This window comes from Lycium ferocissimum, chromosome 4 (assembly GCF_029784015.1).
Source record: "Lycium ferocissimum isolate CSIRO_LF1 chromosome 4, AGI_CSIRO_Lferr_CH_V1, whole genome shotgun sequence".
Classification (NCBI taxonomy): domain Eukaryota; kingdom Viridiplantae; phylum Streptophyta; class Magnoliopsida; order Solanales; family Solanaceae; genus Lycium; species Lycium ferocissimum.
Window position 1 is genome coordinate 28,715,611 of NC_081345.1, and position 13,029 is coordinate 28,728,639.

The 13,029-nt window shown below is 32.4% G+C and overlaps 1 protein-coding gene across 1 annotated transcript; it reads left to right on the plus strand.

Moving 5' to 3' along the window:
* Window positions 1–6,535: 6,535 nt before the first annotated feature.
* Window positions 6,536–8,363, plus strand: LOC132053909 (myricetin 7/4'-O-methyltransferase 2-like). The gene is made up of 2 exons (XM_059446001.1): window positions 6,536–7,369; window positions 8,052–8,363. Exons 1-2 carry the CDS (start codon window positions 6,536–6,538, stop codon window positions 8,352–8,354), a joined length of 1,137 nt encoding a protein of 378 aa, XP_059301984.1. The 3' UTR covers window positions 8,355–8,363.
* The last annotated feature ends 4,666 nt before the right edge of the window (window positions 8,364–13,029 follow it).

A 13,029-nucleotide genomic window follows, 5' to 3' on the forward strand; every position in this document is an offset into this window, starting at 1 on the left:
ATTCCATAAACCAAACGACCCCTTACAGACCTAGGTACATGAAATTGCTCCATGAGTCCTCGTCGAATTTTTATTTAATATACTCTACTATTTGCACCCATTTTTACGTGGCTTGCAAAAATAAGTGTGTTTTCTTTTAGGAAAAAATATACTTTCTAGAGGATCGACTATGTACAAGTCTACAATCATGCATTCATGGCCTACACGGCTACACCCCTACTACATTCTGCTGACAGCTAGAGTACGACCACTAATTTAAAAGGCTTCAGTTTGGTTTGAGGCTTAAACGAGAAAAGGATATAAATGGTCCCTCAACTATGAAAGTAAGTTCAAAATAGGTTCTTAACTATGCACTTAACAGTTTTGATCCTTTAAGTTTGTCATAAGTTAATAAAAATGGTCCCTTAACTATGAGGGTTGATTAAAAATAGCCCCTTAAGTATGCGTTTAACAGTTTTTGTCCTTTAAGTTTGCCAAAAGTTAACACTTTTAATCTCCAACAAAATATTCATCGAACTCTATTTGTTAAATTTGACGAGAACTATGAAAAAAGAGGAAAAAAATAGCGAGAACTCACATGTAGAATACACACTATTAAAGAAAGGGCCAAATACTTCAGGACAAAACCGACGAATGTCAATCGGTTATAGGGAAAAATCGAGGAAAAACCTACAGACTTGATAATGGCAGAAAATAGTGTCTCGAAACACAAATACTGACGGACTTTGTCGATTAAAATCGAGGGAGTCCATCGGCTAAGTAAAATACACCAAACTTAAAAAAAAAAATTAAAAATAGCAGAAACTACAAAAGTTGTCACTATTAAGAACAAGCGAAAAAACGATGGACAGAAATAGATGGATAAAATTGAGGGACACTATTTTTTAATTTTTATTGTTTTTTACGAAAACCAATGGACGCCGGTTGGTTATTTTCGAGGAAAAATGCGCAGATTTTTTTTTTTTTTTTAAAGAGTCACTACAATGGAAGTATTTATTTTTATAACGGGTTTTCAGTAAAAACAAGTCTAGTGTATTTTACTTAGCCGATGGACTCCTTTGGTTTTAATCGATAGATTACGTCGGTCATTGTGTTCCGAGACACTATTTTATGACATTATCAAGTCTGTAAGTTTTTCCTTGATTTTTCCCTATAACCGTCTGACGTCCATCGGTTTTGTCCCAAGGTATTTGGCCGTTTCTTTAATAATGTGTACCTTTAAATGTGAGTTCTCGCTATCTTTTTTTTTTTTTTTTTTTTCATAGTTCTCATCAAATCTAACAAACAGAGTTAGATGAATATTTTGTCAAAGACTAAAGTGTTAACTTTTGGCGAACTTAAAGGACCAAAACTGTTAAGTGCATACTTAAGGGACTATTTTTAACCAACCCTCATAGTTAAGGGACCATTTTTGTTAACTTGTGGAAAACTTAAAGGACCAAAACCGTTAAGTGCATAGTTGAGGGACTATTTTGAACCTACTCTCATAGTTAAGGGACCATTTATGTCCTTTTCTCAGGCTTAAACATTTGACCCCATTAGTACGGAGCCGTTTGGACATGGTTTGAAATCATGAGATGAAATCATAATTTGAAAACATGTTTGGACATGCAGTTTGGATTAAATCATGTTTGGGACATGCAATTTGGATTTCTTAAGTTGTATTTTTTCTTATAGACATAAAAACCTCATAAGTTGTGAAAACTATCAAATATTCTCAATTCTTATGCAATCTTACCAAATGAGCACGTCATAGTTTATAATAAAATTAATACGCTACTAGAAGGCCTTTCTAAAAGATACAACATCAATTGATCAAACTTTAGTTCAATAAAAAAAATAACATGAATAGTAATGTAACTACTCTTTAATATAATCTTCCCACATGGTAGACATAAATAAAGGTTGGTAAATGGTTGGTGGGAGTAATTGTTGAAAATATCTACCAACTTATAGGTCTTTTTTTTACAAAATATAAACTTATGGGTCAAATTTTATATTTAAAAATTTTGAAACCCCAAATCATGCCTTTTTGGATGATTTGGGATTTCAAACCATGGTTTGAAATGCATATCCAAATGTTGATTTCATCTCATGGTTTCAAATCGCATGTCCAAACGCCTACTAACAATAAAAGAGCTAAAATGACATTTATTTTGGGACAGAGAAAGCATCTGCTAGTTACGTTAATGAGGTGATTAATTAGCTTTAACGAAGTGAGATATTCAAAGTTCCCATGAATGTTAGATGATCAACCCCGATATGCATGTCTTTCCGGAATCTAATTCTAACAACGATATATGCTAGTCGTGACCATATTTGGAGGGAAATATATTCAGAGGCGGATTCATAATTTAAATTTTATGGGTGCATGATTTTAAAACAGCGAGCTCAAGTGTTAATAATTGGATTCGAAATTTAATTTTGCTATATTTTATGACTTCTTTTAAAACATTACTATATATAATAAGTGTCAATCTAACTTTTTTGTAATCCTTAGTTAGATTTTTTGGTTACATTACAACTAAGGGTTTCCAACTAAAGGTTCCTTTTTCCAAATTTGCCCCTATATTTGTCTTTTATTGTTTCATCTACCATAGGGTGTTTTAAAAATATCAAGACATCTTTTTTTGATAATACAAAACCCCTAAGACTAACTTTTTTGAAGGTAATGTGACATGTACTATAACTTTTTCATATGCCTGATTTTTTACTCCTACTTTATTTCTTTATTATTTAAGGTGCCGCATCCAATTTTGGTAAATTTAAAAAAAATTAAGGTCCTCTTAAAATCTTTGTGTGATGATGTCAACTAAAAGAAACACGTCACTATGCATAATTTGAACGAGAGAATACACCACATTCGTAGTTACCTTAATTAAAATATGTATTGCTCACAAAAATTGAAGTTTCTCTAATTAACAGCTCTTTGATTATTCAGTGTGAAACTTTGAAAATTTAACAGATATAATCGGTCTTCGTTTGGATTAGATATTGTTACCTAAACTTTTATTTTATCTAATCATTTATTTACAATATTGAAATTAAATCTTTTCATTGGCATGTTTTGTTGGTTTGTATGTTGATTAGCTATATCTTTCTTGCTTAACAAAATTAACTTTTTTTTTCCAGATATTTTTGGGGTATTATAATATTTTTTTAAATCTAATGCACACGTACTTAATAATAGTTTCTATACCTAACATACAATGTAAATTGTAGCTTATACTCCATTCATCTAAAAAAATACAAGATGTACTACGCAGTTAGTCAGTTCAATTTTTTATATGAATTCATAGATATGTTTCTTACTATATATTTACAATTAAAAATTACATAAAAAGAAACTGTAATTTGAACTTGAATGGAGTAGTTTAAATGTTGAGAACATCTTTGAAAATATGTAGTTAATGAAACAAACTTCAGTATTCCAATCAGTACTAATGTCAAACAACTTGTGACAAAAGGGAGTAAACTTTTTATGTTTCTTAAGTATCTTTTTCTGTTGGCGGTTTAAGAAAATGTTAGGCAGTATTTGTTAATTAACACAGGAAAACATGGTTAAATGAATCATGAATCATTGAATATTTATTTGTGTTTGAGAAAGTAATTAAGATATACATTTTGTAAAATAATGTTCCACTTAAACTAACAAAAGAAAAAAAATGCCATTTTCTCATCACATAAATTTTTAGAAAGTAAAAGGAAAGTCTAATTTTATTGAAAAAATTAATTAATGTTCTTCATCTTTTGGATACACTTTGTATAATTTAATTGAAATTAACATCTACAAATATTAGTAAAGTATAAAATTTTATTTATATTTATTTGAGTATTATCTTTGTTTATAAGTAACCTCATTAAAATCTCAACAAAGAATAAATATAGCATATACAATTGTTGTCTCTAAAACCAAACTATTTTTCATCTTTTTGAAAGAAAACGTTATAGTTCATATTGGATGCTGTTAAAAAATTAAGAGACTTTATTTCATAAATTTGTTTGAAGGTATAAAAAAAAAAAAAAAAAAAAAAAAGTCTGAAGTAAAGACAAAAAAAAAAAATCTTTGTTCAAGTTTTAAATATTTTTGTGCAATTTAAATATATGGGAAGTCTCTAATTTTAAAGAGTTTGCAGAAAATATCGGACTAATCTTTTAATAACTTAATGTTACAAAGAGCGTGAGAATAAGAAAAAATACAAATTTAACGTTTAATCTTAATTTTGGGCCCGGACTTAGCACGGGCAAATGCCACTAGTATGCAATATATGGATTAAAGCTACTAAATTATATTACACCGCATATATACGCCCTGCATGTATTTGGCCATGGCCAATCTCATGGAGGTGAGATTTATAGAACTTTGTGTGAACTAATGCAAGATAACTGGTGTAATCACTGTGGCACGTCTGAAGTTCTACCCACTTAACTGCACTCCCTAGAACCTTTTTTGTTATTTTGCTAATTTCTATTGCCTTACTTCCCTAGTTAACACGCTACTATAAGACTATTTAAATTCTACTAGTAATATTTATTGAGAAAGAATCGCAATAAAGAAGAGGCCATTTTCACCTAATGGGAAAGAGTTTGAACTAAGATTTTCAAATGAATGGGTAGGGTATTAGTGTATATCTAGCTACTAATAAATTATTTAGATGTGAAAAAACATCCTCTAGAAAAGAAAGTATTGAATGAACTGATAGTAAACTATTGAATTTTAAAATCATTTTACCTTCTAAAGAAGATATTAATCTTAGAAAAATGGAATTTCCATGATAAATGCAAATCCCTCTTATATGCGTGAACTTCTCAATGGATTCTTTATCACCTATTTTTTCGTTTCATCAAATAATCAACATGTGTTATTGTGTTAGAGGATAATGAAATGGCTAGAAATCCTTTATTTTTTTCAATCTATTCGCATCTTTGACTTTGAGAAAAACTTTCTTTATTTGTGTTTCTTTTACATCTCTCCATAATAGAATATTGTAAGAGTTAGGCTTCATCAAAAAACTGAGAAAATGTGTTTTGGTACTCCCTTTGTCCCATAATAGTTGTCACGTTTCGATTTTTGAGAGTGCTCAATTTCACAAATCCTCGGAGCTAAGTTAAATTAAATTAATTCAATATTTTAAAATTATAATTTAGATATTCAAAAACTACACGAAAAGTCCTATAGGCTACAATTATTCTCATATCAATACGATGAAAAAATATATCTTAAAATATTTGTAAAAATTATTCATGGAGTAATACTAAATCGCCTAGAGAACGGGTTTCATATTTGAACATGCCTTGCCAAGTGTCAACATTCCTAGCTCGGCAAGTCATTAATTCACAAAGAGGAGTCAATATTCCTAGCTCGGCTCAAGTCATTAATTCACAATATAAATAGCAATCAATATTCCTAACTCGGCAAGTCATTAATTCAAAAAGAGGAGTCAATATTCCTAGCTCGGCGCAGGTCATTATAATTCACAATATAAATATATAGCAGTCAATATTCCTAGCTCAGCAAGTCATTATTAATTCGCAAACAACAGTCAATATATACTATAGGGTTCTGACATGTATACAATCAAACCTCTCTATCACAACATCATCGGCCTAAATTTGTTCACTATATAGCGATGGTTGTTATATACACCTATAACATCATTGACATTTAAATAATATTTTGCTGTTATAGGCTAAAAAGATGTATAAAATCTAATTTTTCATTTTAAATTGTTATATCCTAAGCTTAATCACACTTTGTATAACGACAAAGGAAAATCTTCTAACGGTGAAAATATATATATTCATATAATATCATTTGTCTTAAATAGTGTATCAAAGTATCAAAATATTTGTTAAAATCTCTACTCCTATTATTGGTAATCTTAGAGATTCTATTACCATAAAGATGATTAATCATTATATTACCAAAAAAAAAAAAAATGTTATAGAGGGGTAATTTTACAAAGAGCGTACCATTATAAAGATGGTTGTTGATGTTATAGGTAAAAAGTTGCCATATATATATAACATAAAAAATCAATTCCGAGAAAAACTTGATTGTTATAGAAAGGTATTGTTATATGACGATGTCGTTATAGAGAGGTCTGACTGTATAATAAACTCAGCCTAATTACTACCCCAAATTTGCAACATTTATTAGTAACCCAACTCAAAACCAAGCTCCTCGCTACATGATATGCACGGTATGCGCGATTAATAGTGTACTAATTGATCCTATCTTAATTTTACTGTAATTATACTGCTCTAAGTTAAGTGACCTTTTGTAAAAGTAACTTCTAAAAGATAATTTCTTTACAACAAGTTAAATTCCATTGGTAAAAAGTATGTACACTACCAGTGGCTATATAAGATAAATCTCATATGCTATACAGTAGGGTTGGTAAGCGACATGCAAATGCATGCAACTCGGATAAACCTAATCGTAGTAACTACCCTATATATAGGCAGCATTTATTAATTAAAAGTATTTACTAATTGATCTTATCTTAATTAACGTAAGGCAGTGCGCTTGTGCATGTTTTGCTATAAATCGGTAACGATCTACGGGTCGAAACTTAATCAAATTGACACAATTAAGCAGTACGTAGTAGCAAACATGCAATCCGCTGATCAGCTCCTACAAGTTGAAGCTCAAACTTCAGAGTACATTTCGAGTTGGATGCGTCTTTCATGTATAAAATGCGCAATTGAATTAGGAATTCCTGATATCCTTCACAAACATGCCAATCCCTTCATGACTCTATCTGACCTTATTGCTGCTTTGCCAAATTTGAACCCTTCTAAGGCTCCCTTTATTCCTATTCTAATGCGACTTTTAGTTCATTCTGGCCTTTTCAACTACCACCAACAAGGAGACGGCTATTCACTCACCAGTGATGGTCGTCTCCTTGTTGAAAATGACCCCTTCAGCAGGAGGTCACATCTCCTTTTCACCCAACATCCTGTTATGCTAAATACATTTGCTTCCATAAGCGATTGGTTATGCAATGATCTTCCCACTGCCTTTGACACGGCACATGGGAAATCCCTTTGGGATTATTGCGCTGGAGAGCCAGAGTTCGGTAATATTTTCAACGATTTAATGGCTAGTGATTCGAGATTATTGGTCTCAAATCTGTTGATTTCTGATTGTTGTAAGCGTGTTTTTGAGGACTTGACCTCGTTGGTGGACGTTGGAGGCGGCACGGGCACTCTGGCCATGTCTATTGCCAATGCTTTTCCTAGCTTGAAGTGCATTGTGTTCGATATTCCTCATGTTATAGGTGACCGAAAGGGAACAGGAAACATGGAATTTGTTGCTGGGAATATGTTTGATAAAATTCCTCATGCTAATGCAATCTTACTCAAGGTACGTGCTTTTCCTCGTTTAGTCATTATATTCTTCAAGGCTTAATTATTCCTGAAAGAATATGTAGGAAATTGGCTTGTTGGAAATGTTTTTAACGATCTTCCTTAAGGTATCTCATATTTTTATAACTGTGCTCTGGCGAAACGTTTTTGGAATTTCACGATTTTAGTAGTGTTATTGTATTTTTTTTCACTGTAACATAACAATAAACAACACAAAATTATTTTTTATTACATTAAAGTAACCGAAAATACCTGCTATAATGTTAAGATTACACAACTTTACGACCCACTAGAGATTTTGGTTTTAGTTTGTCAGTCATAGTGGGTAAATTTTGGTGATTTATATTAACATAGGCAAAATCTACTTAATGTAATGAAAAAAAAGTTATGTGACCTAACAATATATTATAGCGAGTAAAGTGCAATTACTTTAAGGTGACAAAAAAAGGTTTTGTAATGTTACTCATGTTATAATAGACAAAATTTAATGATTATATATGTGAAATTCCCATGTCATCTCTTCTTAGTTATCCACATCACTACTTGAGAAACTGAAATTGTTTTGAATATTATTGGTAATATGGCCCCTTGAGATGCACATTTTTATCCTTTCCACATGCCTATTAAAAATATTCCTAGCCATTTACTAATCAATTGATTGTTATTTCATGGTAAAATAGTGGATTTTGCACAATTGGAGTGACCAAGATTGTGTGAACTTACTGAAGAAATGCAAAGAGTCAATTCCAAGTAAGGAGAAGGGAGGGAAAGTGATCATCATAGACATTGTAATGAATGATAATTCTAGCAATGAGCAGCTTGTTCAAGCACAACACTTGATGGACTTTATGATGAGGATTATTCATGCTTCCAAAGAGAGAACTAAGAAGGAATGGGAAAAACTCTTCCTAGATGCTGGTTTTAGTGCATACAAAATAATAACCTCTCTTGGCCTGAGGTCTCTAATTGAAATCTATCCATAAACAAGACATGGTTATATATGGGTATTATCCTTTATTTAGCTAAATAAGATGAATATTTCCAGTTACTTAATACTTTACTCTAATTTTCTCTGTTCGGAATCTCATTGAAACAAGAGACAGGAAGTTGATTTATATGTAATAATAATAATATTAGTGCAACACTCATGTTTTCCCTATGTCACACATCATCTATGTTGTTTAGGTAGAATTAATAAAGATGTCTGCAGTTATTATATAAGTGCTTCAAATATTAATTACTGTATCTTATTTGTAGCTAAAGTAAATAGTATACGAAGAGTATAGCTAAAGTAAACACTAATGTACTTTGTGTAAAAAACAATCCATTCCCATAGGATAAATCACATATGATCATGTCTACCCCAAATAATAAAATTTAACCTTAGTATTTAAAGAATAGTGTATACGGAAAAGGCTCAAATATATCATCAAATTATTGGAAATGGCTCATTTATGTCACTCATCAATAGTTTGGCTCATTTACGCCATCGAACTATCTGAAATGGTTCATTTATGTCACTCATCAATAGTTCGGCTCATTTATGACATCGTCCGTTACCAAAATGACTCATTCATGCCTAACAAGTTACAAAAGCATTTTTTTTCTTTTTTAAACTTGCATCCAATCAAATAATGTCACATAAATTGGGACGAAAGGTGTATGTGTTTGGATAACATTTTCATCGGAGTTTTTCTTTTCTTTTTCATTTTTTTTTTTTTTTTTTTTTGGTGAAAACCAATTGCTTAGTTTGTTCATGATTTTATAGAATATATTGTGAGTTTGTTTCGAGATTCAAAATCCAGATCTTAAATCCCGCATCATTGCTTTTCGTTTCATTAAACAGGTAAAGCAAAATTTTGAAAAAGTTGTGCGCCATTTCGGGGTCAGCTATTCTTCTCTTATTGTTGGTTTAGAAGTTAGAATTACGGTATTTTTATTTTATTTAATGGGTGTAAGGTTTAAATTTGTCACAGTAATATCAAATTAAGTTGTTCAATTATATTTTCCATTAGACTTTCGGTCAATTCGAAAAATGATTTCATTTGTCTCTACCACTAACGAGCTCCAGCATGAAAGAATGGACTCCCATATTCTAATTTTTTGACAAAAAAAGTTATATTTATTTTGATTTTTTACTAAGAAAGGTGTCACCAAAGCTTAAAGGCAAGTTTTATATAGCGGTTGTTAGACCCACTTTGCTGTATGGGATGGAGTGTTGGCCAGTCAAGAAATCTCACGTCCAGAAGATGAAGGTAGTGAAAATGAGGATGTTGAGATGGATGTGTGGGCATACTAGGAAGGATAGGATTAGAAATGAAGTTATCCGGGACAAGGTGGGAGTAGTCTCAGTGGAGGGCAAGATGCGGGAAGCGAGGCTGAGATGATTCGGGCATGTACAGAAGAGATCCACAGATTCCCCAATGCGAAAGTATTAGAAGTTGGCTAGGGATAGTTTCAGGAGAGGTAGAGGTAGGCCAAAGAAGTATTAGGGAGAAGTAATTAGGCGGGACATGGCGCAGTTACAACTTGCCAAGGACATGCCCTTAGATAGGAGGTTGTGGAGGATGCGGATTAGGGTAGAAAGTTAGTGGGTAGTAGAGCATGTCTCGTGTATCTTTCCATACTAGTAGGCGGTAGTATTACTTTTGTAGTTTCCTGTCCTTCAATTTCCTGTTACTATCTGCTATCTCTTGTACTTCTTTATCATATTAGTTTGCTACATTTACTCTTGCTTTTCTTCATAGTGCTTATCTTTACTATTTTTGTCATGACTTCTTTACTTTCTTCAATCCTTGTAGTACAACAACAACAACTACTACTACTACTACTACTACTACTACAACACCCAGTGTAATTCCACAAGTGGGTCTGGGGTGGGTAGAGTGTACACAGACCTTACCCCTACCTTGAGAGATAGGGGGGCTGTTTCCGAAAGACCTCGGCTCAAGAGAAAGCATGACAAAAAAATTAGACAAGGATTGAAGAAAGTAAAGAAGTAATAACAAAAATAATAAAGATAAGCACTATGAAGAAAAGCAAGAGTAAATGCAGCAAACCAATACGATAATCGAAGTACAAGAGATAGTAGATAGTAATAGGAAATCAAAGGACAAGAAACTACAAAGGTAATACTACTACCTAAATCTTATATTAAAGATTTATTAAGAAATTCTACTATCTAATAAGAGGGAGTTAGCACATAGGAGGTCAACATGCCTGCTTGGCAACCTGAGAGCATTTTGGTCATTTTGACTTATTATTGTGCATTCTGTACTTGTTCCCTAGGCTTCAGTACTTTATTGTGGACATAAAATGACAATAGCACCTTCTGCCATATGGACCCAACAGGGTATTTCAGTAAATGTACTTAAAATATACAAATGTTATTGGCTGAAGAACTACATTACTGTAGCTGCCATTCAAATTTGTATGTGCCATTTACCAGTTTGCCCTTTGCTTATATCATCAATTATCACCACCTGTCGTTTAATGTGCAGAATATCTTCCTATCATTTCACAGGAATTGGTTTGGAACTTCAAAGTGTATCAACAATTACTTTCCTAATTAAACCAACATATTATTACTATTATTTATGTTTCAAGAATTCTTTTGTTACTTATGTTACCTGTTAGAGTAACGTGGAGATTTGATTCTTTCATTGATAAATTTTGTTATCTGGAAAGTTAAAAAGTGCATAATTTCATTCATATGCAGCCTTAGTTAGTTTTCTAAATTTCGAATTTTGAGTTTGTCTTTTTATTTATTTGTGTACATATATTGAATTTTGAGTTGTGAATTAAGATAGAGTGTTCGAAATTTATTACTATAATTTATAATAATGTTTGGACATGAAAAGAAAGGTTGAAAATTGTTAGTAATAATCTTGATTATTTCGTGTGAAATAATGATTAAATAAGCTTTTTAATATTTCACCATTGTTTCAAATACTAAATTTAATGATAATTATATTACCCACTACAAATTAAATATTTAAACTTTTAATTTTGTTTTGTTCAAAATTCTACCATATTTTATAGTTATTAACTAAGTAATACGTATTATTTCTCGGCATTTATCCACAAATGACATTAGATTTCCGACGTTGGACTGTTTATATAGTTAGTAAAGAAGAAAAATAATTACCGTATTGAAAAAAACGCAATTGGAATAATTAGTTTTATGCGCTGTCATCCTTTTTCTGGTATACAGAGAGAAAAATGAGACATTTACCTATAACGAGGTAACAGAGAAGATATGAACAAAAATTTGTCCAAGGACAAATTACTCAATTTCAAATTATGGCGGATAAATTTGACATTTGCCCCCATCTATTGGTTGAACTGCGTAGAAAGCCAATATTCTTTGTTAAGGGTCGTGCATGATTATCATTTTAAAATCGAAAAAGGGTTATATTTGCCCATATACTCGCTCAAAAAAAAAATATTTGTCATTCGTTATATTTTTTCGATATATGTACTCTTCTCATTCAACTTTGGGTTCACATTTATGCCTGAATCTTTAGTTCCCTTGTCCCCAACTTTATTATCCTACGTGGTGCCTATATGGATATTTATTTCTCACAGTTTAAATATTTGTGATAAGTTTATTTGCAAATTGAGTCGGCCATTTGGATGGGTCGGATTTTATTTGACCGGATTTAAATTGTGAGAAACAAATATCCACATAGGCGCCACGTAGGATTTCTGAGATAAATATGTACCCAACTTTGGATGAGAAGGATAAATATAGCTTTTTCTAAGAGTACAGGGGCAAATATGATCCTTTTCCATTTTAAAATTAGAGAAAATATATAAAATCACTCTTTAACTTGTCCCCAAAATTCACTTTAGCTATTAAAATTTATGGGCAATTTTTTATCCCCCTAAACAACTTTCAAGTGAATTTAGCACCTACTTAGTACAAAACCACACTTATGGTGGGAGGTGTTCTACATGCACCTCCACGTGTCAAAAACACATTTTTAATATTTTCTAAAAATCTTTTTTCATTTTTTATCCAACCCAGCCATCTCTTCCCCACAACATCATAGATGGGTGAAGCAGAATATTCGTTACAATCGTCGATCGACAGATCGGACATCGAAAATGTTGCCGCCAGACTCCATTTTTTACAACAGCCGGTCACCAGAATGAAAAAATGGGTCGTCGATTGTACTCTTTTAATGATTTTTGGGAAGGAGGAAAGAGAGAGAGAGAAGGGGAGAGAGAGAGAAGGGGAGAGAGAGAGAGAAGTGTAACGACCCAGTCCGCTAGTGATATTATTCACTTTGGGCCTAGGCCCGTACCGCTTTAAAACGTGTCAGTAGGAGATAATGCATGCTTACTTACATATCCAGCACTTCTCTTGTGTTATGCAGATGTGGATCTTTCCTCCTAAGCTGAGGTGTCACATACACCCCCTATTGTGGACTCAGCGTCCTCACTGAGGTTTGCCCCACCGTATGAGATTTTCCTAGACTCAGCACTGAGGTTTGCCCCGCCTACTCGAGATTTGCCTAAACTCAGTTGAACTATGACCCACCATCGACAAGGCTGACACAAGAGTGGCTCTGATTCCATCTGTAATAGCCTGCCGCTAGTTATATTATCCACTTTGGGCCTAGGCCCGCACAGCTTTAAAACGCGTCATTAGGA

Coding starts and splice junctions, on each gene's coding strand:
- LOC132053909 (XM_059446001.1), top strand. CDS start 6,536: ATGTTTTGCTATAAATCGGTAACGATCTACGGGTCGAAACTTAATCAA. Junction 7,370..8,051: donor CTAATGCAATCTTACTCAAG/GTACGTGCTTTT, acceptor ATGGTAAAATAG/TGGATTTTGCACAATTGGAG.